Source organism: Epinephelus lanceolatus, chromosome 9 (assembly GCF_041903045.1).
Source record: "Epinephelus lanceolatus isolate andai-2023 chromosome 9, ASM4190304v1, whole genome shotgun sequence".
Classification (NCBI taxonomy): domain Eukaryota; kingdom Metazoa; phylum Chordata; class Actinopteri; order Perciformes; family Serranidae; genus Epinephelus; species Epinephelus lanceolatus.
This window is the reverse complement of record NC_135742.1, coordinates 35,607,575-35,631,220: the sequence shown is the minus strand read 5'-3', so window position 1 is coordinate 35,631,220 and position 23,646 is coordinate 35,607,575. Positions and strand designations below refer to the sequence as shown.

Here is a 23,646-nt window from a genome sequence, read left to right as displayed (position 1 = left end):
TACTTGGACACAAGTCACACTCACATTACAAAAAGATCTCAAAAAATGCTCCAAGGGCCTTGTCAGCCCTTGTGCATCAATCAAATAGGGTTACAATATATCCCTACCCACATAATACAGGGGTTTTCAAATAGAACCTTGGAAATTCTGCCCTCTGAGCGCATGGGAAGAAACAGTGGCTTATACTTCCTTTAATTTGAGCCTAGAGCGATAGAAGAAGGATTTGAAATTGCTTGTGTGCTATTGTAGAGGATAGGAAGGAAGCTGCTCGTGAAATGGTCTTTCTGTAAAAGGAGATTTTAGCCACCAGTTTCAAAGCATCAGCTAACTTGTGATTCACAGTGCTGAAATCTGTTAAAGCCTTACAGAGTAATAGCAGATTGTGCCCTCTGTTGAAGCACCATGGCCGTACTTCTGGCTTTGTTTTGATTTCTTACTCCAAAGACATTCACTTTGCACTTTGGTCATTGATTAAGATGTTGTGTTCTTCCATATGGAAGCAACACATCTTGAGATTCGTTGACATGACTACGTCTTAAAGGAGCACTTCATCCACAAAATAATAATTTCTATACCAATTACTCCCCTCATGTTGCATTGAACTTGTGAGGAAGACTTTGTTTTTTCTCACATGCCTCCATGGTAAACAAAGAATCCAAACACTGAGAAAATTCTTAATGAATTGGAGCAGAAGGGGTCCGCATTTAACAACAGCAAAATTATATCAAAACATCTGTTTATAGACTCATGCAGTATAATCCATGTCTCAATTATCCAGTTGTATGCTCAGTGCTTCCCAAACACATGCATTTTCGCTGAAGCCTTACTATTTAAAACACTTCCGAATGCACAGTCTCACGCATGGACAAGTAGCGCACGTGCATTTGAACTCAATGAAATGCACGAGCAGAGTTCAAACACACGCGCTTTCCCAAGTGCATTACTCAGATTCAGAAGTGTTTTAAATTGTAAAGCTTTTGCAAGTGCACAAGTTGTATGAGAGTTTGTAAAAGATGTTTTGATATAGTTTTGCTGCTGTTAAACATGGCCCCCTATGACTTCAACTCATCAAGAATTTTCTCGGTTTCTGGATTCTTCGTTCACTGTGGAGACATGCGAGAAAAGCAAAGTTTTCTTCTCAAATTCAATGTAACATGGGGCAAGTAACTGATATACAAATTATCTTTTTGTGGGTGAAGTATACGTTTATAATCTCTTTAAAATAAAGAACATGCACCGAGTTGTTAAAATGTGCCTTTAGGATGATCAAACTAGTAAAGAATTGTTTTGCTCAAGCCATTAAAATGTGACGAGATGCCTCCCCTTCCTGTGGTGTGATGTATTCGCCATAAAAAATGTATGACTCCCTCCAGAGATGTGAACAGCTCGACATGACCTTGACAGAAGAAACATCCTCGGTCTCAGATCCCTACCTTTTAAATGAATCGTCTCGCGTCTTCTTGATACCTTGTAAAGCACTTAGCGACAAATCTGTTTGTGCAAAATAAGAAAAACCCCGTATGAATAAATTAGATTTGATGTGATTCAACGCCTCTGTCTCTCCCTGTGCCTGCTCTGTCTAATAGCTGATAATGTAATTACGTTTCCATCAGAGGGAGGCCTAATGATTGACTGTGGTGGAATGTGTTATGTGCTAGTGAGATAAACCTCCCTCTCAAATACTCTGGGTTTGGTCGGGTCAATATTTTCTCCTTGTTGTGTACTCCTCATTTATAACACTGAAGTGTTTTCAATTATAATGCTTTTGGAAAGATACGAGGCACTGCTTCAGCACTTGCAGCCTATTGTGAAACCAAGTGGACAGACTTTAATTTCCATCCCAAATTTTGTGGCATTTGTCAAGGTTGCTCTGCTGTTACCAGAGGCATTGTCCATTCTGGTAAGCCCAGGCTTCTGCCCTGTCTCCCCTTGCCAAAGAACTCTCCCTATGGTCCGAGATAAACCTCAGCACTGTACCGCCGGTACCTTCATACAGCCTAATTGGCCAGTCTGTCTTGCCAGGGAGTCTAACCAGTTTTTTTCCCCTCTGTATTTCCCTGCAGGCTTTGAGCTGCTGTATCAGCCGGAAGTGGTGAGGCTCTACCTATCTCTGCTGACGGAGAGCCAGAACTACAACACCCTGGAGGCTGCTGCCGGGGCTCTGCAAAATCTCAGCGCTGGACAGTGGACTGTGAGTCCAGGGTTGGGGAGGGTGCAACACATAGACACTATGTCCTGTCTGACTTTTAGATTTCTTTTCTCGTACATTGCTTTCTTGCAACGTCTGTCCTCATCACTGACCTTTCAGTAGCAGAAATCTGTGATTATGATTGGAGCAAAAATACAGAGTCTGATGGGCTTAAAAGGAAACAGAGGTGCTTAGAGCCACTAACAAGTTGTAGATACACTGTCTTTGCAACATTTATTGCCACTGTATAAGCTTAAATAAATCTCAAGACCGAGACACGATCGAACCAGGCAGCAGGTAGCTCCAGCACAGTCCTTTCATTGATGTTCCCTTTTTTGGTCACAACCATCCACTTAGGTGGGATTACATGACTAGATAAGGGTTAGATAACTGATGTACACCAAAGTTTCATCTCTGTTAGATGTTTGCCTCTGATGATGGATGATGTGAGATCCTCCAGAGCCAGGATCAGACATTTATTCCAATTAGAGCGGCTGTGGAGCTGCTTAGAGGCTGCCTGGCTTGCAGGCAGCAGTAAATTATCAACAGGGAAGGCTAGTTGTCGAATGCCATTTTATGAGCAACACCTCGGGCAAGAGCGGTCACTTATGTTTTTTAGCAGGCTGGTTGCATTCAGTCCACAGCAGCGCTTCTCTTAACACCCGTGCGTCAGACTGTAAACATATCCGTCGGTCCTCTGAATTCATCAGCGGCTCCAATCCTTTATACCTAGAGTAGAAAAAACACCCCGACTCTTGATGGTTTTTTTTTTTCTTAGATTCAGCCCCTGGGTCTCACATTTCGTGTTAATAATTCAGCAGTAGTGATTTTCAGCTCAGGTGAGCATTTTGAAGAGGAATCGTTGTTTCCTTTGGCGTGTTTTTTTTCCCTGCTGGTGCTGATCAGAATGCCTGGCAAGGCTCAGGAACCTGTGGAGCCGCTAACCCATCACACTGTCACATCTGGACAAAGCATGTCCCTGCTTCCTGGGAGGATATCAGAGCTTCTTCTTTAAATCCTCCTCATTTTTTGCCACTGCTCAGTTCTGTAGCACCGTGTTGATCTGTTTCTTAAGGCTTACTACTGCCACCTGGTGGTGCAGCTGTGCCTGTCCTCTGCTTAATTACATCTCTTGGGGTACCAGCGCTTAGAAGATAAACCCTTTTATGTCAAACTTAATGTTTCATGTAACAAAAAAAGAGAAGTAAAATCTACTGATGTTTAAATTAAGACAAATTATATCACATGTCCATTCAGAGCCCCACTGTGAAATGCTGTGAATTAGTCAGGCGCAAGGAGCTGCGCTGAGCTGTCTTGTACAGAGTGAATGAATGATTGGGTGTGTGTGCATGTATCAGTTGTGTGTGTGTGTGTGTGTGTGTGTGTGTGTGTGAGCATGAAAGCGTATATATCAGGAGTGTTCCTTATGGAGGTGACCTGAACTACTCTAGTGGAGCTTTCCCTTGTGGTCAAATGAAAAGATGTGTGGTCATGCTGGGCAGCTCCCAGGTGAGAATCTGTAGGTCTGCATGAATGTCAAACAGGACGCTGCTGACAGCATGTGCTCACTCAGCCTACCGATGTGGTTAAAGGTGAAATTATAAAAAGCAGTCACGCTGTACCCTCTGTTTGCCCCCTCCAGTGGTCCAACTACATCCGAGCCACGGTGCGTAAGGAGAAAGGTCTTCCCATCCTGGTGGAGCTGCTGCGCTCCGACTCCGACAAGGTGGTCCGAGCTGTGGCCATCGCCCTGCGCAATCTGTCCATCGACCGCCGCAACAAGGACCTGATCGGTACAGTCCATTAGCAAAAAAATGTCTATGCATAAATGGCTATATAATGGATGTCTGTATTGTGAACATCAAGTATAAAATTGTCATGACTTTTTTTACGGCAAAGGTGACAAAGGTCACACACATTCCCCAGAGGACTCAGTGCTGTACCACATGACATGTTAAGGCATTGTCATAAAATATCTCATATAATTAGCTCTTCAGGTTAAATTTGATTACATTCCAATTAAAAATTATTGTCAGCACTGTTACCTGATTACCTGACTTCACCTTACAGGAAGTTATGCCATGCGGGACTTGGTGAGCAACCTGCCCAGCGGTCAGCAGCGGCCAGCCAAAAACCTGGAGGAGGACACTGTTGTCGCCATCCTCAACACCATCCATGAAATTGTCACTGACAGCTCTGAAAATGCCCGCTCGCTCGTCCAGGCCCAGGCCATTGAGAAACTGGTCGCCATCAACAGGACCAGGTAACACTTAAAGTACATCACATATTAATGTCGCTTTACAGCATGTGAGTGCATCTAAACTACCAGGCTTATTTGGATTAATTGGTGTTATTGATGATTTTGTGTATTAATTGGGCTACTTTTTACACATGGGCAGCCCCAAGTGGCATGTGCACGATTATACATGCAACACTGGCAGAACTGTTTTATCTTTAATCACAAAAAAGCTGCCTAATGAATGCTTAGTTTACCCAAATCCGCAATGTGTCCAGTAAATCTTGGGTGATTGCTTTTTTCTAGTGTTTTTATATGCCATAGGTCAAACAGTTTGTATTGCAGGCAGTGAACCAAACACCAACTGTATGTTCATATTCATGTAAACCATGCCAGAAGTGTGGACATCCTATGTATACCATTATACATGTAATAATTACAGCGTGACCTTGAATGCATTTGCATCATGAGCCCTTTGTATTAGTATTCATGGAAGATAATGTAATGTGTCTCTAATGGCCCGAGCTTGGCTACCACAATACTATACACTAACAAGCCGTAGCCCACACACCACTACCAACCACACATTAATTAAGAGGCTTTCAGAAGTGGAGGGCATTGTTAGAGGGGGGTGCCTCTGAAGCTGCTGCTGCTTCTACAAGTAAAGGTGTAGTAGTTCCTCTATTCCCTGGTGAATGAAAACTATCAGATATTGACAGTTAAACCGATATTAAGGTGAACATTATGAAGAGGTTTCTTAAATATTGCCACCATTCCAAACTGAAGTGTGTGCACCATGCTTTTAATTTCAGATCAAGAGCACTTTTCAAAGGCTCGTCCTTGTATGGTGAAGTATTGATCATACGGAGCATCACTCCAACTAGCATGAATAAACATAGTTAACTCACAGACCAAATAGCTGCATTTCCTCTCACCCACATGAGATTAGTTTTCTTTGAAGTGAAGCCCCCACCAACATGTAATTAATACTGGTGGCTCTGAGGTAGCTAATGAAAGGAAATGTGCACTCATCTGGCTATGAATTAAAAACTAGACCCTGGAGCTGCTCAGGGGACTCGACGTCTTTGAATAAAGAGATTGATTTGTGCGCTAGTATACCTAGCCGTCACTGTTTGCGGGGGGGTTCTGCCTTTAATGGCTGTATGGCTGTATTATTTCTTCATTTCTTCTTTGTTCCTTGGCCTCCAGCCAATCAGCTCGCGAAACCAAGGCGGCATCCCACGTGCTGCAGACGGTCTGGAGTTATAAGGAGCTGAGGAACGCTTTGACCAAGGACGGCTGGAACAAAAGCCATTTCCAGGTACAGAAGTGTAATCACATGGGAGTTATCCTTCACACACATTCTAGAGCCTAATTGCTGTTATTGTAACATCAGGTTATTAAAGAATATTATTTACACATTTAAAGACACTCAGTTTTGGGAATAACTACTTTGCCATTAATGAAGTGTCCCGTGAAGTATTTGCATTCCACACTGTGTAAAATAGTTAAAGATAAACCTCCAGTGACAAAAATGCTTAAATACAGCATGTGTATGAACCTGCCTTCTTCTTCTCTCAGCCCACGGTGACAGCCACCCCTAAAGCAACAAAGAACGGCAAGCCAGGCTATGACGACACCACCCTGCCCCTGATGGAGAAGAACCAAGGTCAGTTAAAGTCCATGTGTTTGTGATCACTGCTGTTTTCGCCTGCTTAGAGGATCAAGTGGGTGGGATAAACCAGAGAATATATTTCAAGGTTCCTCAGCAAAATGACAATTAAATGTCCCTCAGTCCTATGAAATCACCAAAACTGTTTTAGTATCACTGCCAGTACTTTTCAGTTTCTCTACCCTGTGTGTGGCTCTCAGCTTTGAGCCCATTGGTTCCTCTTAAATATGTAAATCTTTAAAAACAGGCCATGAACATTGTTTAAAAAATACTTAAGAATGTTCTAAAACAGCTGGGTACTGTAGTATTTAGCAAATGGTACTCAAAATTAATTGAATATTGTATTTTGGGGGACAGTATCAGTCATGCTTTTCATGAGATTTATAGACAGTAAGATAATTGACAAGAAAAATATAGAATATCACCAGATTTATCCTGTAAGAAGGATACGTCAGGGCTTAAAGTACACAAACTATATGTTTTGGTCTTTACATGGAGTATCCCACCCATATAGTCCTCAAAACGGGTCTAAACAAAACACTAACAGTAACTTGAAAACAGCGTGTGATTGTGTTCACTATGCTGACCACGTCTTTATTTTTCTCATGGCTATATTGAAGCACTGTGCCTGCCACATCACTACTCTCATCTTCTGTGTGGTGAAGCTGTGGTGTGTTACATGTTGCAATAAAACCGTTCATAGGGGTCAAAAATGAAGCACTTAAAATGGGAGCTGGAGCTTTGAACAGCATACTGCTGCTGTTGAACCAAAACCTTCAACCTTTAAAAAGTTAGTTAGGGAATATGAAAAAAATGTCCTTATTTTAGATGCTGAACTCTTTCTGTATTTTTGCCATGGGTTTTAGATTGACGTAATAGGGTTGGAGATAATAAAACTTCCCCACCCTTATGTAAGTGTGTATAGCTGTATCCACAATGAAAGGACCAGGATAGAGGTTTTCTATAACAGCAGCAGTATATGTGGGGGAGGGTGGGGGACTTTTGCAGTACATTGGCCCAACAACAAACATCTCTTTGACAGAGGAGTCAATAGCATAGGAGCAGTTTAATGTCCTGATTTTTGGCCTTGTGCCCCCCTTCCTTTTTCTTTTTTTTTTTTGCATCCATACATGCGCATGAAGCGCGGCGCTCATGCCAGCCCACTCTCAGTTTGCATTATTCAATCACTGGCCGAGACCCATTACCCTGAAAAGCAGCAGCGTTTTGGCTCAATGACTCAGTTTGTGTTTGCGCTGCTTTTGTACAAATGGCATATGAATGCTTTTCAGGCACCAGGAAATGTGGCAGTGGTGATATGATACCTATGGATGAGCTGGGTCCAGGTAAGAGCCAGACTGCATGATCGTCCTTAGCCAAAGAAGAGCTAGCTCTCCTCTAATCTCTCTCCAGTGTCCAACAGTGTCTTTGATTCAAAATCTCTTCAACTAGTTCTTTTGCTGTTGCCAAGATGTTATTTTTAATCTGAAAATTCAAACCGCCGAACACTGTGATCTCGGTATGATGACTTCAGACATGACGCTCTTTGATGCCGTGTGCAAGACCCCTCTCTTGACAAGATGTTTGTACAAAGCTGGGCCTTCATTAGGAGCTCGACACCAAAAGATGTGGGTGGTTCTCCACTTAAATGAAAAACACTCTTAATATCTCATAGGGCAGAGCTCCTCCGCGGTGCTTCCTTCAAAGTAAATCCTGCTATTGTTCAGAATTTTCTTACCTCTTACGAATGTTTTGACTCTTGGAGGTGATAGATAGAATAAGAATTTTCACAGTGAAGAAGTAACTTTTAAGAGGTACTTGGGGCTTTTTTCACCCTTTTACCCAAACACACTGTCTTAGAGTATATCATGCTGGTTTTGCTACAAGCCTCTCATCCCATATTTATTAAGCATCTAAGAATCCCTCCTAGGAATTGTGCTGAAAGTTGAAGTAGGGCTAAAAATACTCTTTCTACAAAGTAGGGTTTGTATGAAGCCTCCTACATTGAATATGAACAAGGAGAAGGACTCCCAAGAGAGAAGGTTGTTTCAACACTCAGAGCTGTTAAATAGAATTTATGATGACAGTTTTATGATGGTTGCGGTTTGAAATATTAAACAATGGTAAAATTGGGAATGCAGAAAATAGCAAGGTTTTTATGTGTAGGCTTTTTGAGTATAAGTTATCTGTGTAGAAACTTGATGCCACACCACCCATCCAAACACTGTAGCAGACTAAATACGCCTTTCGTGGCAACGGCACTCTCCGATGGTAGTGAACCCCCTCAGCAGGACAGTGTGCCATGCCACACCACAAAAACTGCTCAGGAATGAACCAAGGAATGTGACAAAGACCTCAAGGCGTGAACTTGGTCTCTAAATTCCCCAGATCCCAATATGATTGAGCACCTATGGGAAATGTCGATACCCCACCTCGCAACCCACATAACTTATAGGATCCATAGCCAATGCCCCAGTGACACATTAGGACACCCCCAGAGGTCTTGTGTCCATGCATCTACAGGTCAGAGGCAAGTGTGAAAGTACCTATGGGATACCAGCATGTCCCACGAATCCTCGAGCAGATTGGGATCTGAGAAATTTGGAGGCCAGGTTGATGCCTCGAGCTCTTTGTCACATTCCTCAGGCCATTCCTGAGCAATGCCCCCCTGCTCATTCCTGAGCAGTTTCTGTGGTGTGGCATGGTGCACTGTCCTGCTGGGGAGGGCATTGCCATCGGGAGTGTTGTTGCCATGAGGGGTTGTACCTCTGCAATGGTATTTGTGTGGGTGCAGCACATCAAGTGAAATGCACATGAATGCCAGGACCCAAGGTTTCCCAGCAGAGCACTGTATTGTAATGAGAGGACCTGTCAGTGGTTTTGATATTCTGGCTGATTGGTGTATAACAATGAGCTATTCACATCGTAGGCTCTAAGTAAATATTAGAAGCTCCTTGTGTGGCTTAAGCAATAAATGTTTTACAGTTTTAGTGCCAATATTAGCATTGCATTTTGTATGTATTGTGCAATACTGCGCACTCAGCGATGACTATGCTACACAACAGCTCCTGTTAAATTGTACATGACCTTACAGATGGGAAAAATGTGTATTCTCGCCCAGTGTTGAGAAATACACCTTAACAACATGATTACTTTATAGATCAAGATGTCTTTAAAGCTCTTTTATCCATAATTATAAATGAATTAATGAACCAGTGGATAAATAATCCACTTCACACTGAGTGTTGGTGAAAATGAATCCACTCATTATCTGAGGAGGTGTGCAAGTGATCAAAGTTTGATTTATTTACTGTTTGTAACAGACCCAAATTCTTACTGTTGCAAAGCTGCACTTTTTTCCAAGAAAGGCATGTGCTTCCTTTTGCATCTCATACAAGGTCCGTCAAAAATTTTTAGCAGTAGTTGCCAGAACAATATCTCTTAATAATTCCATCGCCATCAAATGAATGTTGGAGGAGAGACTTTTGGCATCTCCTAACACACTGGGAAATCTCCAGAGCTTTCCTTAATCTCTGCTATGATCGCATTGATTTTCATGGTTGCAAATGTTGATAAAATGATAAATGCTGATAAAACTCCTAATCCTCAGAGTAAGACCAAATACAGTGTGCTTCACTCTGAGAGGCTGTGGCCAGTTGGGGCTGACTTCTTACTCTGAGATGCTTGATAAATTCTGGCCCTGAGCTGGAATATGTGAGAGTGCATTTTTAAAGACAGGGTCAAATACTGCTTGTAGATACTTTGTCTAGTTTGTTTTAAGCCTGCCATGGTGGTAAATAACGTGAGTGCCACAAAGTTTAGACAAGTGCAAGCTAAGAATGTGCTGTTTAGTTTACTTTTAGGCACTCTCCTAAGTGTTCCAGTGCAGAAAACCTTTCAGTCTGTCACTCCACACAGGTTAAAACAACTCCATAAACTATCTGTCACCGTTTTTTAAAAAAAATGAGGACGGAGAGGAATTAACTGACCGTTGTTCTCTGACCCCATTAGATGGTTACTCCACCATTGACCAGAGGGACAAGGACTGCAAATACAAGACAGTCGACAGCTCAGTGGACCTGACAGAACGGGAGCCATTAAAGGTACAGGCAGACCTCTTTTGGACTCCCAGGGGATAGAGGGTGAAATAATGATGTCTTGGTGAAATATTTTCACATGTCCTCTCCCTCTGTGTCTCTCTCTTTTCCTTTCTCTTCATGTCTTCTGTGGTGGTCCTCATTAGAGGCTCTTAATCCTATCGATTCTTTAAAGAGGCTGGAAGTTGTCATCCTCTGTTAATGTTGCCCGCCACTGCTCAGCGCTGTGGACAACCTCAGATCTGAGAGCCACCAGTTAATTGAGTGTAAGCTTTTGGCGCCTGTAATTAATCTGAGACTGATTAAAAGAACCGCCAACAACCGCTCCTCGCGGAGACGACCCCTTGCCTTGTCAATGAACAGACTGCTGCATTATCAAGTGGTCGTGTGTTGATTATACAGCCGCTTCACACTGCAGCTTTAGTTTGTTTATTGTTGAGCTGATTTGCTACCCAGCCTCAAAGAGGAGTCACAGGATAATGGCCTCAAGGGATGTCTGACATGTGTCAAAAGACTCTCAAGTACTTTTTGTAGTTTACTTTTGATCTACTTTAGTGCTAGATGAAAAGGTTTCCCTGTGGGATTGTAAAATGAAGGCAATAAAGGGTCCATTAAAGCCAGGTTAGCGTAAGTCTCTTAAGGTGTATGGTCGTATATCTGCTTCTCTGTGCAGTTTAAAAATGTGACAAATCTTTCCAAGGCAAAGTCAGTATGGAAATTGTGTCTGAAGCAGAGTTAATAGTCCAGTTAGTAATCTGTGGGGTTTGGCTTTTTATGAGAATTGCACACGAGTTTGCCTTTGGTAGGTAGTTATTCATGTTTTAATAGAAAGTGGGTATGCCGTGTCATGTCAACTAACTCAGTCGTAAATCAGAAAATAGATGTTACTTTTACTTCCATTATTTTAGTGGCTTTTTCTTTATCAAGTTAAAGGTGCTACAGTAATTTGTTTTGTTGAAAGGGGAACTTAACACCAGGCTGAAAAGCAACGTTTCTCTGCCCTCTCTGGTCGAAGGTTTCCGTTTCTTTGCCCCTCTGGCCTCTGGCTTGTCAGTGCTCTACTGCTACTGCAGCGGCACCCAGCAGTGATGTCACAGCGCACTGACCACACCCTGGAGTATGCTTCTTCATCATTGCATCAACTTAAAAACTTAAACCACTGGAGGTCTGCAGAAACACAATTTTCATCTGGTGTTAAGTTGCTCTTACAGTTTTTATTTTCAGTGTGGAGTTTTATTTTAACTGATGTCTTCCCTACATTATGTTAGTATAGCTGTTTGTGTTGAGTAAAAAAGAAGGAAATTCTAGTATAACGTGATGTCTTATAGCTGCTCAGAGGCTTTTAAACCAGAGCAAGTGCAAATGTTATCCCATTTAAAGATTAAATAAAGCAGCTAATGTTTAGCTGCGTAAAATAGCAGCTTTTGGCATCTTCAGCACTCAACTCTGACCTTAGGCTTCAACATTTCATTTAGGTTGACACCTCCTCTTCATCATATTTAGGTTAACTAATAAACCAGTCAGAGCTGAGGTTATACTGTCGCATCTTGAAATGGCAGAAACTCTTACCCAGCTCAGAAGCCACAGACAGGAGTAATCACAACAAACAGTCGTGTTTGTCTTCAGAGCGTACAGGCCTTCTAGCATAACTCCAAAGCTGTCTTCTAAGTCTGCCGTCTGTACTTCCCAGAGGTGTTCTGCCCGCTTTGAATGTAACTTGGCTGTTGAAACTGCTCTCTCCCTCTTTCATTTGCATGTTTTGGTTCTCTGTTTTGAAATCACTCTGACTTCTTTCCAAGCTATCCTGAAGGCAGGGAACTAACACTGGCTTCTCTGATCCTGGATGCATGTGTATGTGTGTGTGCGTGAGTGTATTTGTGAAATGTATTGACCTCTTTTTTTGTTTTGCTTTGTTTTGTTTTTTAACCCGTCCTCCTGTGGCCACAGAATGACACAAATAGGAAACACTATATCAGGAGTAACAGGCCTGCGGTCAGTCTGGTGGACGCTTGTGATGTTAAGCCCCAGCCTGTTGACTCCTGGGTCTAAATGCATGCATGGTAGGTCTGAAAAAATAAAAGCACAACAAAAAAAATAACAACTTTTACCTTTTGGGTCGGATTGTTGCATCCTTTTCATTCCCTCTTTGTTCATTGTTTCCGCCTGTGTTCCTTTCAACCCTCACACTTTATCATGTAGACCTGCTGTCACCCTGCACCCAGAGCAGTCAGCTGGAGAAGTCACCTTGTTCTTTTGATGGATATTTACATAATTCATTCACAGTTTACTTTTGTTTTACTTTAAGCAACATTTCAAATTCTTACATTATATTTAAATCCCTCATGATTACACAGGCTCTTATGTTGCACGCACTTTCATTTGTAGGTTAAGGGAAAAGATGGTGCTCTGAAGAATCAAATTACAGATTTAATTGCAAAAGTGGGACATACTGACAATCAAAACTTGATGCTGATGTCCCCGTGACAGTATTTTTATTCAAATCTGCCTCATTTGTTATACTTTAAATGACATTTGCCCGTCTGTTCCCTGGAGCAGTGATTGTTCACTTGTAGCCTTAGCAATCATAATTAGGCACAGAGAGCCTGTCAAGCTGTAGATTTTTTCACAGGTTGAAGCAGTTCTCATGGGGCTGTAGTAACAGTGATACTCAGCATTTAAAGAGTTTGTAGTCTCTTTTTTCTGGCTTTACTAAAACCAAAACCACAAGAGCAAAAGTGTAAGTTGTGTGTAAGCTGCAACCGTTATCATGCTTATCTAACACGATTGCCACCTACAGAAGTAACAGAGCATTATGCCATGTTCACACTACGAGCGACACCGCTCAAGTGTTTTTCAGGTATTCGCTAACGTAGTTATGTCAATACAGGCTTGTGTGTGTTTGCTACTTGACACAAACCACCTCGACTGAACATCATCCAAAGTTTGTAGCTGGTCAAAAATAATAACAATGCTTATGTTAAGAGTTTGAGCCCTCTTTAACATCACATTTCGCCACCCCATTTCATCCCTGTGTGCACAGCAGTGTACATAAAGCTAGTATAGTGTCAGCTAACTAAGCGAAATAACATCGTACCTCAGCTAGAAACAAAAACATATGATTGGTTGATGCTTTGCCATGTCATTGGAGCACTGAAAAAAGATAAGGCCAGCCCAGCCTTGATTGTAGTGTGTCATGCCTGTTGGCAGCAACCCTTGTCAGGTGTTAGTTTATTGCTTTAAAAATGACAAAGATATACTTAATTAATCCCTAAGGGTATTAATATATACATACATATATATACATACATACATATATATATATATATATATATATATATACACATTTATATGAATAGGTCGGAAATACATACACATGCACAAACACATGTTGGGGGCACTTTAGCAGTGCCCAAGAGACAAGCTGGCACCTCTCCAGCTACCAGTCCACACTCCATATTTGGTCCAGATGGGGACTTGAGCTGGCAACCCTCTGGTTCCCAACCCAAGTATCTATGGACTGAGATACTGGCACCCTAAGTGTGAACACAGCCTTACTTCTAAAGCCAAAAAGCACAGCATTAACTAACTAATTTGTGGGTAACAGTTTAAAAAGGACCTGCACATCCATTGTATTTTATTTACCCACTGTGTGGAAGCTGGCCTTGTATGCTGTCAGAGTTTAGGATAACTTTTGCAGCTCTGTCCTGCTCTTTATTGTATCCCAGCAAACCCAGGCAAACTCGAGGCGCCATGTTTGCCAAATACTTTGGTTAGTCTTCATGCTAAAAGCTTTAACACTAAAAGTGAAAACAACAGTCGAAAAATACTACAGGCATGTAAGCTAAGCAGCCAATCAGGATTATATTAGAATGAAATTACAATTGCGTCCAACTCAGTCTCTCTCACAACACTCAGAGTAATGTTTTTTTCTAAATGTAACCACGTACTTTTGTTGCCTAAGCCTAAGGAAGTAAATCTAAGAATGAAGTAAACATTGGAAGTTAATTTGAGAAGAGACTGTGTGCATAAAACAAGTGGAAACTGTACGATTCCTTTGAAAATTAAAGTTTATTTTAAAAGATACTGCATATAATGAGCATTTATTGACATGCTGTCCATGAGTGTCCGATACTAAGGCTTGAGGGGCACCCAGAGCGTCATACTTTGACATATAGGGCCACCGACCAAGCGTGGGTATTTGACAAGTTCGGTGAGCTTTAGAATGTGTTGTTATGTCTAACATTTTCCTTATCAGGGTTTTTAACCAACTCAGGAAGCTAACATTAGCTTGACTAGCTATCTAGCTACAGCTGATGAAATGTCCTACAACAGTTGTCATGTCAGCCATTGATAGTTGCTGACTAGAAATGGAAAAGTAGACAAGAGCAGGCTTCTCATTTCTAGCAGGCAGTCGTCAATATTGTTGCTTTAAAATGAGAAACCTGCTATTGTCTGCCTGTCTTGAATTAAGAACCTATTTTTTTCAAACTTAAGAGTGATAAACATGCTAAACATGTTTTATTGTAAACTGCATTATATCAGAACGGAAAGCTTGACAGGTGTAGCAACAGTAACTAAGGGGGACAGAGCTTAGCAAATGTTACTTTAATGCATCCCATAGTTATTTTACCATTTTACAGCTAATTTAGCTGCTCAAGGTGATCAATACGTTATTATAAAATAGAATAAAAAAAGGGTGTATTACACATAGAAAGTAGACAGGCTTTGGTCTCTGTTTACAATTTAGCAACACCCGTCTCATTGAAATGTATGCCAAGCTTCACTCACTGCTTACCCTGACAGCCTCTGCTGAAATTGATCGCAAATGATGAAGAGAAACCATTCTTCTGCACTTCAGATGGAACCTCCAGGGACTCAGTTATCCTTTAATGAAAAGCAGTAGGGAGACAGAGGAATATGCACACACAGAGAATCTCTGCATTCAGTCTACATTCAGCGTGCACATGGCACAAGATAACTTCAGATAAATAATTCATGTAAGTTGATGACTTGATGATGGAAGCCAACGTATATAATTTGTGCACACATAAACTCCCACATTATTGACTCACACATAATATGTCCCAAGGCAGAGATGTAATGAAGGGTGAGCTCACATCAATTCAGTTTACATACATCTTGAGGTCTGATAGCTGATTTGAATATTTTGTGGTAAAATCCATGAATCATTGCTGAGTGGCTTCTTACTCAGATGATCATAAATCAGAATCAGCTTTTATTTGCCAAGTATGTGTACACATACAAGGAATATGACTGATTTTTGTTTGTCTTATTGTACATAAACATAAATAGAAATACAGTTGAAACAAGGACAATAAATTGAAAGAAATATAGCTTCTCTCTGTGGTTGAGAGATTTCTGAAAATATCATGTGTTTCAACAGAAAGCTTTAATCAGTTTCGGTGAATAGAGCTACAACTAAAAGAGCTAAAATCAAATGAAGGCTTTCTGCCAAAACTGTTTTATCTTCATTAGAAATACTGTTTTGTTCCCCTCCATTGAAGAGATGCTGAATTTATTTTTTATTTTTTGCCATTTTTCAATGCTCGTGCACTTTAGCTGCAAGGCAACAGTTTGTTACACAAGTCACAGGGAAAGAAGTCTATATTAGTGATGCCCCTAAACCTGCACATATTTTATGTTCAGGGCATTATTGACTGTTTCTTTGCAGATTTTGACTGAATTCCTAAACTGACCCATTATTAAATGTCCCACCAAATGACTTTTGCAAAGCTGCAAGCTGATCTGGGTGCGCTTCAATAGTTGTCATTCCTCTATCAGCAGCATGTGTCTTCTCTACGCTTCCTCCACACCTGTCCTGTCCTGTGCCAGAGGCCTCTCATCAGACCTCACTGTCTTCCTCATCGTCATCTTCTTTGTCAGTGGCCATCTGTTCCACTCTTTCACCCCCATCCATTACATTATCATAGGAAATACATCACATAGACTCTTTACAGATACAGTGGTATGATTTGTGGCATTCATTGTAATTTTATGACTACAGTAAAGGTAAGGTAACGTTAAGAATAAAGCATCAGGTAAGTCATTTTCACTTCACTGAGCACATGCAGGATTTCATCCAGCACATTAGGCATCTGTTTTGCTGTCTCTTGCCTCCATTTGCCATCTGGGCTGACATGATTAAAGCATTTGTTAACAGTGATGCAATGTGTCAAGTACTGTGATAACGCCACCTGATTGTCTCGCTGTTGGACATAAAAGCAAAACTGCAGAGTTTCACTCTAAATTAACATCCATTGATGACAAAATGTGTTTCCTGCTCTAAAAAAGAACACATTTTAGTCTGTGATGTTTAAGGAAAAGGCTGGTGATATTCTAGATTTTTCTTATTGTCAACAAATCACATGAAAAGACAAAAACCAACAATAAATGTATCCTGCTAAGACCTATTGTCTCCATAGCCAAAACCAGATTATCTTATTCCTCTGTGCCATAGAGGTCCACTTAAAAGCATGCCAATTGCATGTTAACCTGCAGCTGAAAATAGACCCCTGTTGGGTGATATGGATGGACAGAGGAGTGTTACACATAAAAAATAAATAAATAAAAATATCATAAAGCCTTCGTCATCCACCTGTTGGTGGACGTGTTGGAGCACCCTCAGTAACTTCTTGTGGTTAAGCTGTGTTAAAGCTGCATTAATAATTTTTTGTTTGTTTTTTGTTTTTTTGGGGGGGGCCACTTGTGGGCAACGCAACAAACTGTAGAAGTAACACATGGTGTAATATTATATCATACTGTTTTGAAATCCTATTTCTGGCCACCTTGCAAGGGTAAATCCAAGATTCAGTCTCCTTTCAGCTCTATTTTGGTCTCCACTGACACCTGAGAGGCATATCTGGCTCTTTAGCTGCTAAATGCTTCACTATTGCTGCGCACCATTTGCCTCAGGTGTTGGAGCTGGGTCTGACGTCACAGTACATTAAGTCAGAAAACCAAGATGTCATAAGAAATACCAGTTTTAGCCAGGTTAGCCATTGCAAGCAATACCAATTAATAACAACAAATTGTGCTGTACTTTGCACATACAAACAGTGTAGTACCATGTTAATACATAGAAGTTGGACAGCACTGTGTGTACGACTGTTTTAATGAGACACTTTTAATAGAATCTGTTGACAGTAAGAAAAAACAGAATAATGCCAGCTTATCCTCTAAATCACTGTATAGTATGGAAGTTAACATTCATTACAATGGATGTTATTTTTACATTGGATATGTGACTTTTTGGACTGAAACTCTTCATTAACTGTGAATTCAAACTGTATTGGTCGTTCCTCTAATATTTTCTCTGTTGTCCACATGCTCCAGGCTTAAAATAACGACAGTGCAACAACACTCAAGCTAGAAGAGGATCTCTCATATCATCACTGCCATTTCACATGGGGCTCATCTTCGGCGTTGGACTTTGTACAGAAAAGAGGATTTTAAAAAAAATAATGATCACAACAGCAACTATCCAGCAGCAGCCAGCATCCTCACGCTTTTCAGAAAAAAAAAGAAAAAAAGAATAAAAAGTGACTACTCCTACTACTTTCTCATATCTACATTCCCACTGGACATCATGTGAATTTTACAGTGTTGACTCTTGTTGAGCTCTACCGGTGACAAGAAGCGGACAGAGGCCGGTGCTGATGAAGGACTGGACGTATGAAGGGCAGACAAAGTGAGGTGAAGGAAGTAAATGGTGAAGGAACGTGTTGGAAGGAGACCTGTGGGACAAGAAATACAAAATGATCTTTTTTTTTTTTTCATTTGAGTTTTCACATCTGGAAGAAGTTAACCCCCAAAGTTTGTGGGTTTTGGAGAATTTTCACTTTCAGTTTGTTGTCAAGCTTTGGTATTTTGATGTGAACAGGTATGGACTGGTGTGTTTGAAGGTCACGGGATGTTTGTATTCTGATTGGTGGGATGGACACGAGAAAGGCAAAGGAAAGAAACCGAGCCTAAGAAGAGCTGTAGCATAGTGGATAAACATGTACACACAGCAGTCTGCTCTCATAGACTTACAATCCATTTGGTTCACTGTGTTTATTTAAAAAAAAAAAGTGCACTGAGACTCTTTGAAATCAAAAGTGGTTAGCAAGTGATGGATGTCCATTTATTAAGTGAGGAGTTTGCAAGTTGTGGTCTGGAGAAAGGAAAGTGGCATATTGTGTTCATCAGATGGAGTTTCTGTTCACACTGCACCGCAAAAGTAAGCTGAAATGGAAACAAACAGTTTCTGTTTCATCATGGTCAACATGTTGACCCTCTTTCACGGAGCTGTGGTTACTTGTGTAACCATTCAGGTTGTGTAGCGACGCAGTTTGGTGAGTTTCCTGGCTGGTTGCTCTTTGTCAATGATGTGTATTAAAGAGGATATAAGGCATTTTGTTTATAAATGATTTGTGTTTTTTGAAAAAGAGAGGCAAACGATTGTTCTCTTGTTGAAAGGATAGATCTAAAAGCATTTTTTTATTTTTGTTGGGTTTTATATAAATGTATATTAGGGTCAAAAGGAAAAAAATGGAAAAATGAAGGAAAGAAAAAAAAACAACAAAAATTACCGACTTCTTAGTTGTATATTAATATCACATTGTTTGGAAAGCACATCTCATTTGATAAAGGCTCACCATGTTTGTAAACAAGAAATAACCACGTAACTTAAATGTGTGTCAGATATTGTCGAGTTACGCCGACGATCACCTATTTATATTTTGTATTTGTCAAAAAGTTACAGAAAAAAAAAAAAGTTTATCTGCAGTGTTCTTTCTAAAGGCGATGAATTATGCGTTGTCTGGCAGCCGATGCATCTTTGAACCAGACACTCTGGAGGGGTCAGAGGTCAGACAGAAGTAACAGGATAGACAGGAGACAGCAGTGTTAATAAAAGTTCTTAGTTTTTCCTCCTAATACATTCAGACCAAGCTATAGCCAACCCTCTTTCACCGGTGCATCTTAAAGAGAAATAATTCAGTCGTGAGCATGAAGAAAAACTGTACAGATGTTTATATTCTATTCTTTCCAAGTGCCAGTTTTTTTGTGGTGTCATTTGGATATTAACTAATTCATTCACATGCAAGAGAAGAATGCAGGTGGACGAGTGGATCTGGATGTTCAAGGGGAAATGAAAGAGATGCATCACACTGTATAAAACGAAACATCAAGTTCAGTCATATAGTATATATTTTTACAACGTTTTAGGGCGGGCAGTTGAGATGAAGAAAAGCAGAGAGATACAAAATCAAATTGCCATTTTTCTCTTGCTTGGCGAGACTGCACACTAAATCCAGCGGCAATGCGTAGGGTCTCCTCTCCAGCCTCAGTCTGTCAGTGAGACAGAGAGAGAATCCAATCCGATGTTGGTATCACTCATGCGTCATCAAGGCGAATGGCATGTGCCTGCATTGATTTTTCTTTGTGACGTATGTGACTTTATAAAGCTTGCATATTTTACACGGTGTTTACAAAGATGTATGTTGTGGTAAAAATCAATAAACTACAAAAAAAATCTTACTGTATAAATTTTAATTTCAGAGGATAAAAAAAAAAGTTATAACGATACCCAGCATCCCTTTTGTGTGTCCTCAGAAGTGTGTGCTTTCATTGGACAATACTGAACCCTTGCAACAATGACCCATATGACTGTCTATTCCTGACTGCACTTCGCAGTACCACAACCAAAGGATCTGGAGTTGTATTTACATGCATTCAAAAAAAAGGGGGTTTTGGTTTTGTGGATGTGCAGCGCATTGTACATTTACAAAATAAAGAGCCAAGCAACTGTGCTGTAAAATAAATGCAGGACACGGACACACATTGAATCAAACGAACCTACCTGTGTAGATATAACTGAATCAAGACCGTCAAAATAAAGTAACTGTACTACTCAGTAGCAGATGTGTTTGTACCTATCATGTGCCTTAACCTTTTCCATGGTAGATAAAGATAAGTGTGTTTTATATAACTTTATTCCTCCCTCTCAACTGTCATCTCTCCATTCTGTCTGTTCACCTCTCCCCCTTCTCCTCCCTGTGTCACCCTCCCTCCCTTTTTCCTCCACTCAACTCATCTGTTCATCCTGCACCCCCAGCCCACCCCACCATCCCTCTCCCCCCCAGCCCCATGTAGTGTAGACTGTTGGTGGGTTTCTGCCTTGTATTACATTGTATTATAAACTTTGAAAAAGATAGTCATTCAGATAATGGTTTCGATTTCCTAGAGGAGTAAAGTTGTTAATGCTTTCATAGCGAGCAGAAGCGATGCCACAGTGACAGAATGTATCATGTTAATTTTACTAATACCCAGAGGCAAATATTACGCTTGTTAAACATAACGGAAAAATACTGGTTTGTAGAGTATAAATTTGGTGTGTTTTCAATAAATCATGCCTGGAAAGAATGCGTTGCTTGCCTCTGTGTCTTTTTTGATATAATGTCATTAATTTTCAGTAAGACTCAAGGTCATGATTGCATCCCCAAGAGGCTACAATGCTCAGTACAACCCTCCCTAGAATTACTTTTTATGTAATCATAAATGGTCCTTATGAAAAGTGTTGCCTGTGGATTGTCCAGAGTAATGGGGGAGGGCACTGTTTCTGGAAAATAATGTTGTTGAATTTTAATATTCCATTTGTCAATTGTGTGACCTCCACAAATGGAATTCGGTGAATCTCCACTGTATTTGGGTGGGAACAGAAATATCTTAAACCCTGCACAAAGTAAACCAAAACTATCTGCATTTACCGCTGGAGCTAACTGAGAAAATATGTCTTTAAAAATCAAGTGAACTGACCCTTTACAATGTTCAATATACTCATGATTCTGCAGTGGACACCTTGCTCCATAGTTTGGCCTGTTCTGCAAAGCTGATCAAATACTGGCAGGACATTTTTTGTAAGTTTTTCCAACGTGTTAGGTCTTACATTACAAACCCCAAACTCATCACCCTTGGCACAAGAGAGGCCCTGAACACATTAAGGAAGCCTTGAAGTAGGTTTATTGCCTATTGCCTTAATAGTACAAAAAGAGTTCTGCTCCAGCGCTGCAAAACACTAGACAGCCCCTCACTTTGATACTGGTTTAATGACCTGTCTAATACTCTCCACTTAGAAAGAATCAGATTTGCTCTGAAGGATAAATTGGAGGACTTAAAAAAGATCTGGGCCCCCTTCATTACCCTCTTGGATGGATTCAACACTAAACCTGACTCTAGTCATTTGACCCAGAGGAATCACAACAGTGTGGTATAATTATCTCTTACTTATTCCAACCACCACACTGCACCCAGCCCCTTTCTTTTTTTGATTTTAATTTTTCAATTTTTATTCATTTTTTGATGTGCCTTTATGCCATACATTGAAGCTCTAGGTCAAGTAATCTACTTAGACAATAGATTGTAGGTTAGTGAGGCAGTGGGGTGGTGTCAGTAAACCAAATTACCAGGATTCAAGCCTGTTTTAGGATATGTGTATCGCCTAAGTATAGGATCTGCTTGGCAAAATGGGTCAAACACATCTAAACTTGGAGTGTGACCTTTACAAGACAGCATCTGCTGTTCACCATTATGGGTGAGAATATTTATTAACGTTATCCCCTGTTAATGTGCCACATACAAAACTTTTTGACATTCAGACAGTGGTAAAGTAACTGAGGGCATTTACTTCACTAGGCCACTATGCTGGAATACAGTTTTGAAGTACTTGTACTTTACTTCACTTGAATTAATAACCCCAGTGATGGCTCAGTTATATTAAGTGTTCCAGTAAGCCATGAGATCACACACTTACCAAGGCCCTGGAACAAGACGCCATTACTGAAATTATCAATTCAACCTGTTTTTTTTTTCTCCTGTGATATAATCATTTAACTATAGGCCATTAATCTGTGTTTGTTCCTTCATATTATTTACATATACACCTTGTGGAGCAAATGTCAAGTATGCAGTGGTTGAAGAAGTACTAAGATATTTTACTTAACTCAAACTAGCAATACCTGTGTCACAAGTAAAAGTCATACTTTCAAAATATAGCCTGCCTAAAATACCAAAAGTAAAAGTGGGCTACTCATTATGCAGAATGGCCCATCCCAGAATTGTATATGTTATAGGCTATTACTGAATTATTATTACTGATGCATAAATGTGTTTATCACTTCTAATGTTGCAACTGGTAAAGAAGGGCTTTTTTTTTTACTTTATATTTTGTAGGACTATTATGAATATGAATCTTTAAGTAGGCTAGTGACTAAAAACATCAAATAAAAGTTGTTAAATAAAAAGTAAATTTGCCTTTGAATTGTAGTGGAGTAGAAGTATAAAGCAGAAGAATGTGAAAATACTCAAATACAAGTACCTCAAAATTTTACTAAGTACTTGAGTAAATTTACTTAGTTACTTTTCACCACTGTGAGTATGCCAGTATTACAAAAGTGAACATTTTTTAGGGATATTCTACATGTTTGATATATCGTCTTCATAAATGATTAGGATGGAATTTTAGGATTATTTAGTTAAATTTATTACGATTTTAATGTTTGATTTAGAGTGGACCATATGTAATTTATGTACACATGTAACTGAATAAGCTATTGAAATATATTAATTTTGATCAGTCGGTTGTGTACGACCCATTTCCTGTCAGGCAGTTACCTAGCCACCACACATCCGGTCGGGGTCCTTTCACAATAACAACATGGCCGCTCTCTTTAGAGGCAGGCACCGGTGGAAAAGGACTAACTGTTTTCATGTTTTGACAAGAAACCTGACAGGTAAGAGTGTGTTGATCAAATATTCAGTGTACATATGAAGAGCAGAATGTGCTCAGGTTGATAGTTGGAGGTGTTTCTGTCATGGCGCAGCTAAACCAGCGGCTCTGATGTAACTCTGATGTAACTAACTGTTGGTTCAGCTGTTTAGTTTCTATTCTGTTAATTAGTGTAAATAACACTCACCTGCTGTCCTCGTCTATGCTAATAAGCTGACGACATTTGTAACGCTTCTCTCTCGGCTGCTTGTTTTATGGTGACATTAATTGACAGCTGTTTCCACACCTGGTCAAACAGCTGTCAAAGTAAACGCTTTGGCCATTTTCTGTGGTTAAACTGGCATAACTTGGTAATATACAACTTAATAAAGCTGTATTCATAAACTGCTATTAAAGTGTTGATCCATCGATGTGACTTACATCCAGATGTAAGGATGGTGGAGTTTGGAGAAGGTGGAGATAGGTTGATAATATTGTACAAAAATAACTTTATATGTGAGGTCACACTAGTAGGTTCATGTTAACTATTCCATTTCAATTCTACTATGTCAACTTCATCATCCCATGTGCACACACAGGGAAGTATGACTATGACCTGGTGGTTATTGGTGGTGGTTCAGGAGGCCTCGCCTGTTCCAAAGAAGGTGAGATCTTTTTAAGTACCTATTA

At 40.3% G+C, this 23,646-nt stretch overlaps 2 protein-coding genes across 17 annotated transcripts in view; both read left to right on the top strand.

Moving 5' to 3' along the window:
• arvcfb (ARVCF delta catenin family member b) overlaps positions 1–17,652 on the top strand; it is a 262,549-nt gene extending 244,897 nt beyond the window's left edge. For 8 of the 16 annotated variants that reach the window (XM_078170903.1, XM_033618562.2, XM_033618556.2 and 5 more), the window contains 9 exons: positions 2,064–2,191; positions 3,831–3,981; positions 4,259–4,451; positions 5,634–5,745; positions 6,006–6,093; positions 7,386–7,439; positions 10,105–10,196; positions 12,138–12,250; positions 17,544–17,652. In XM_078170903.1, the coding sequence (XP_078027029.1) occupies positions 2,064–2,191; positions 3,831–3,981; positions 4,259–4,451; positions 5,634–5,745; positions 6,006–6,093; positions 7,386–7,439; positions 10,105–10,196; positions 12,138–12,239 (920 nt within the window). In that variant the 3' untranslated portion in view covers positions 12,240–12,250; positions 17,544–17,652. The remainder of the gene's footprint in view (positions 1–2,063; positions 2,192–3,830; positions 3,982–4,258; positions 4,452–5,633; positions 5,746–6,005; positions 6,094–7,385; positions 7,440–10,104; positions 10,197–12,137; positions 12,251–17,543) is intronic. The other 8 variants (XM_078170905.1, XM_078170906.1, XM_033618558.2 and 5 more) reach the window with 3 other exon arrangements.
• A 5,224-nt stretch (positions 17,653–22,876) lies between these two features.
• Positions 22,877–23,646, top strand: part of txnrd2.2 (thioredoxin reductase 2, tandem duplicate 2) — a 32,346-nt gene continuing 31,576 nt past the window's right edge. The window contains exons 1-2 of the mRNA XM_033620429.2: positions 22,877–22,981; positions 23,556–23,621. Of these exons, the coding sequence (XP_033476320.1) occupies positions 22,906–22,981; positions 23,556–23,621 (142 nt within the window). The 5' untranslated portion in view covers positions 22,877–22,905. The remainder of the gene's footprint in view (positions 22,982–23,555; positions 23,622–23,646) is intronic.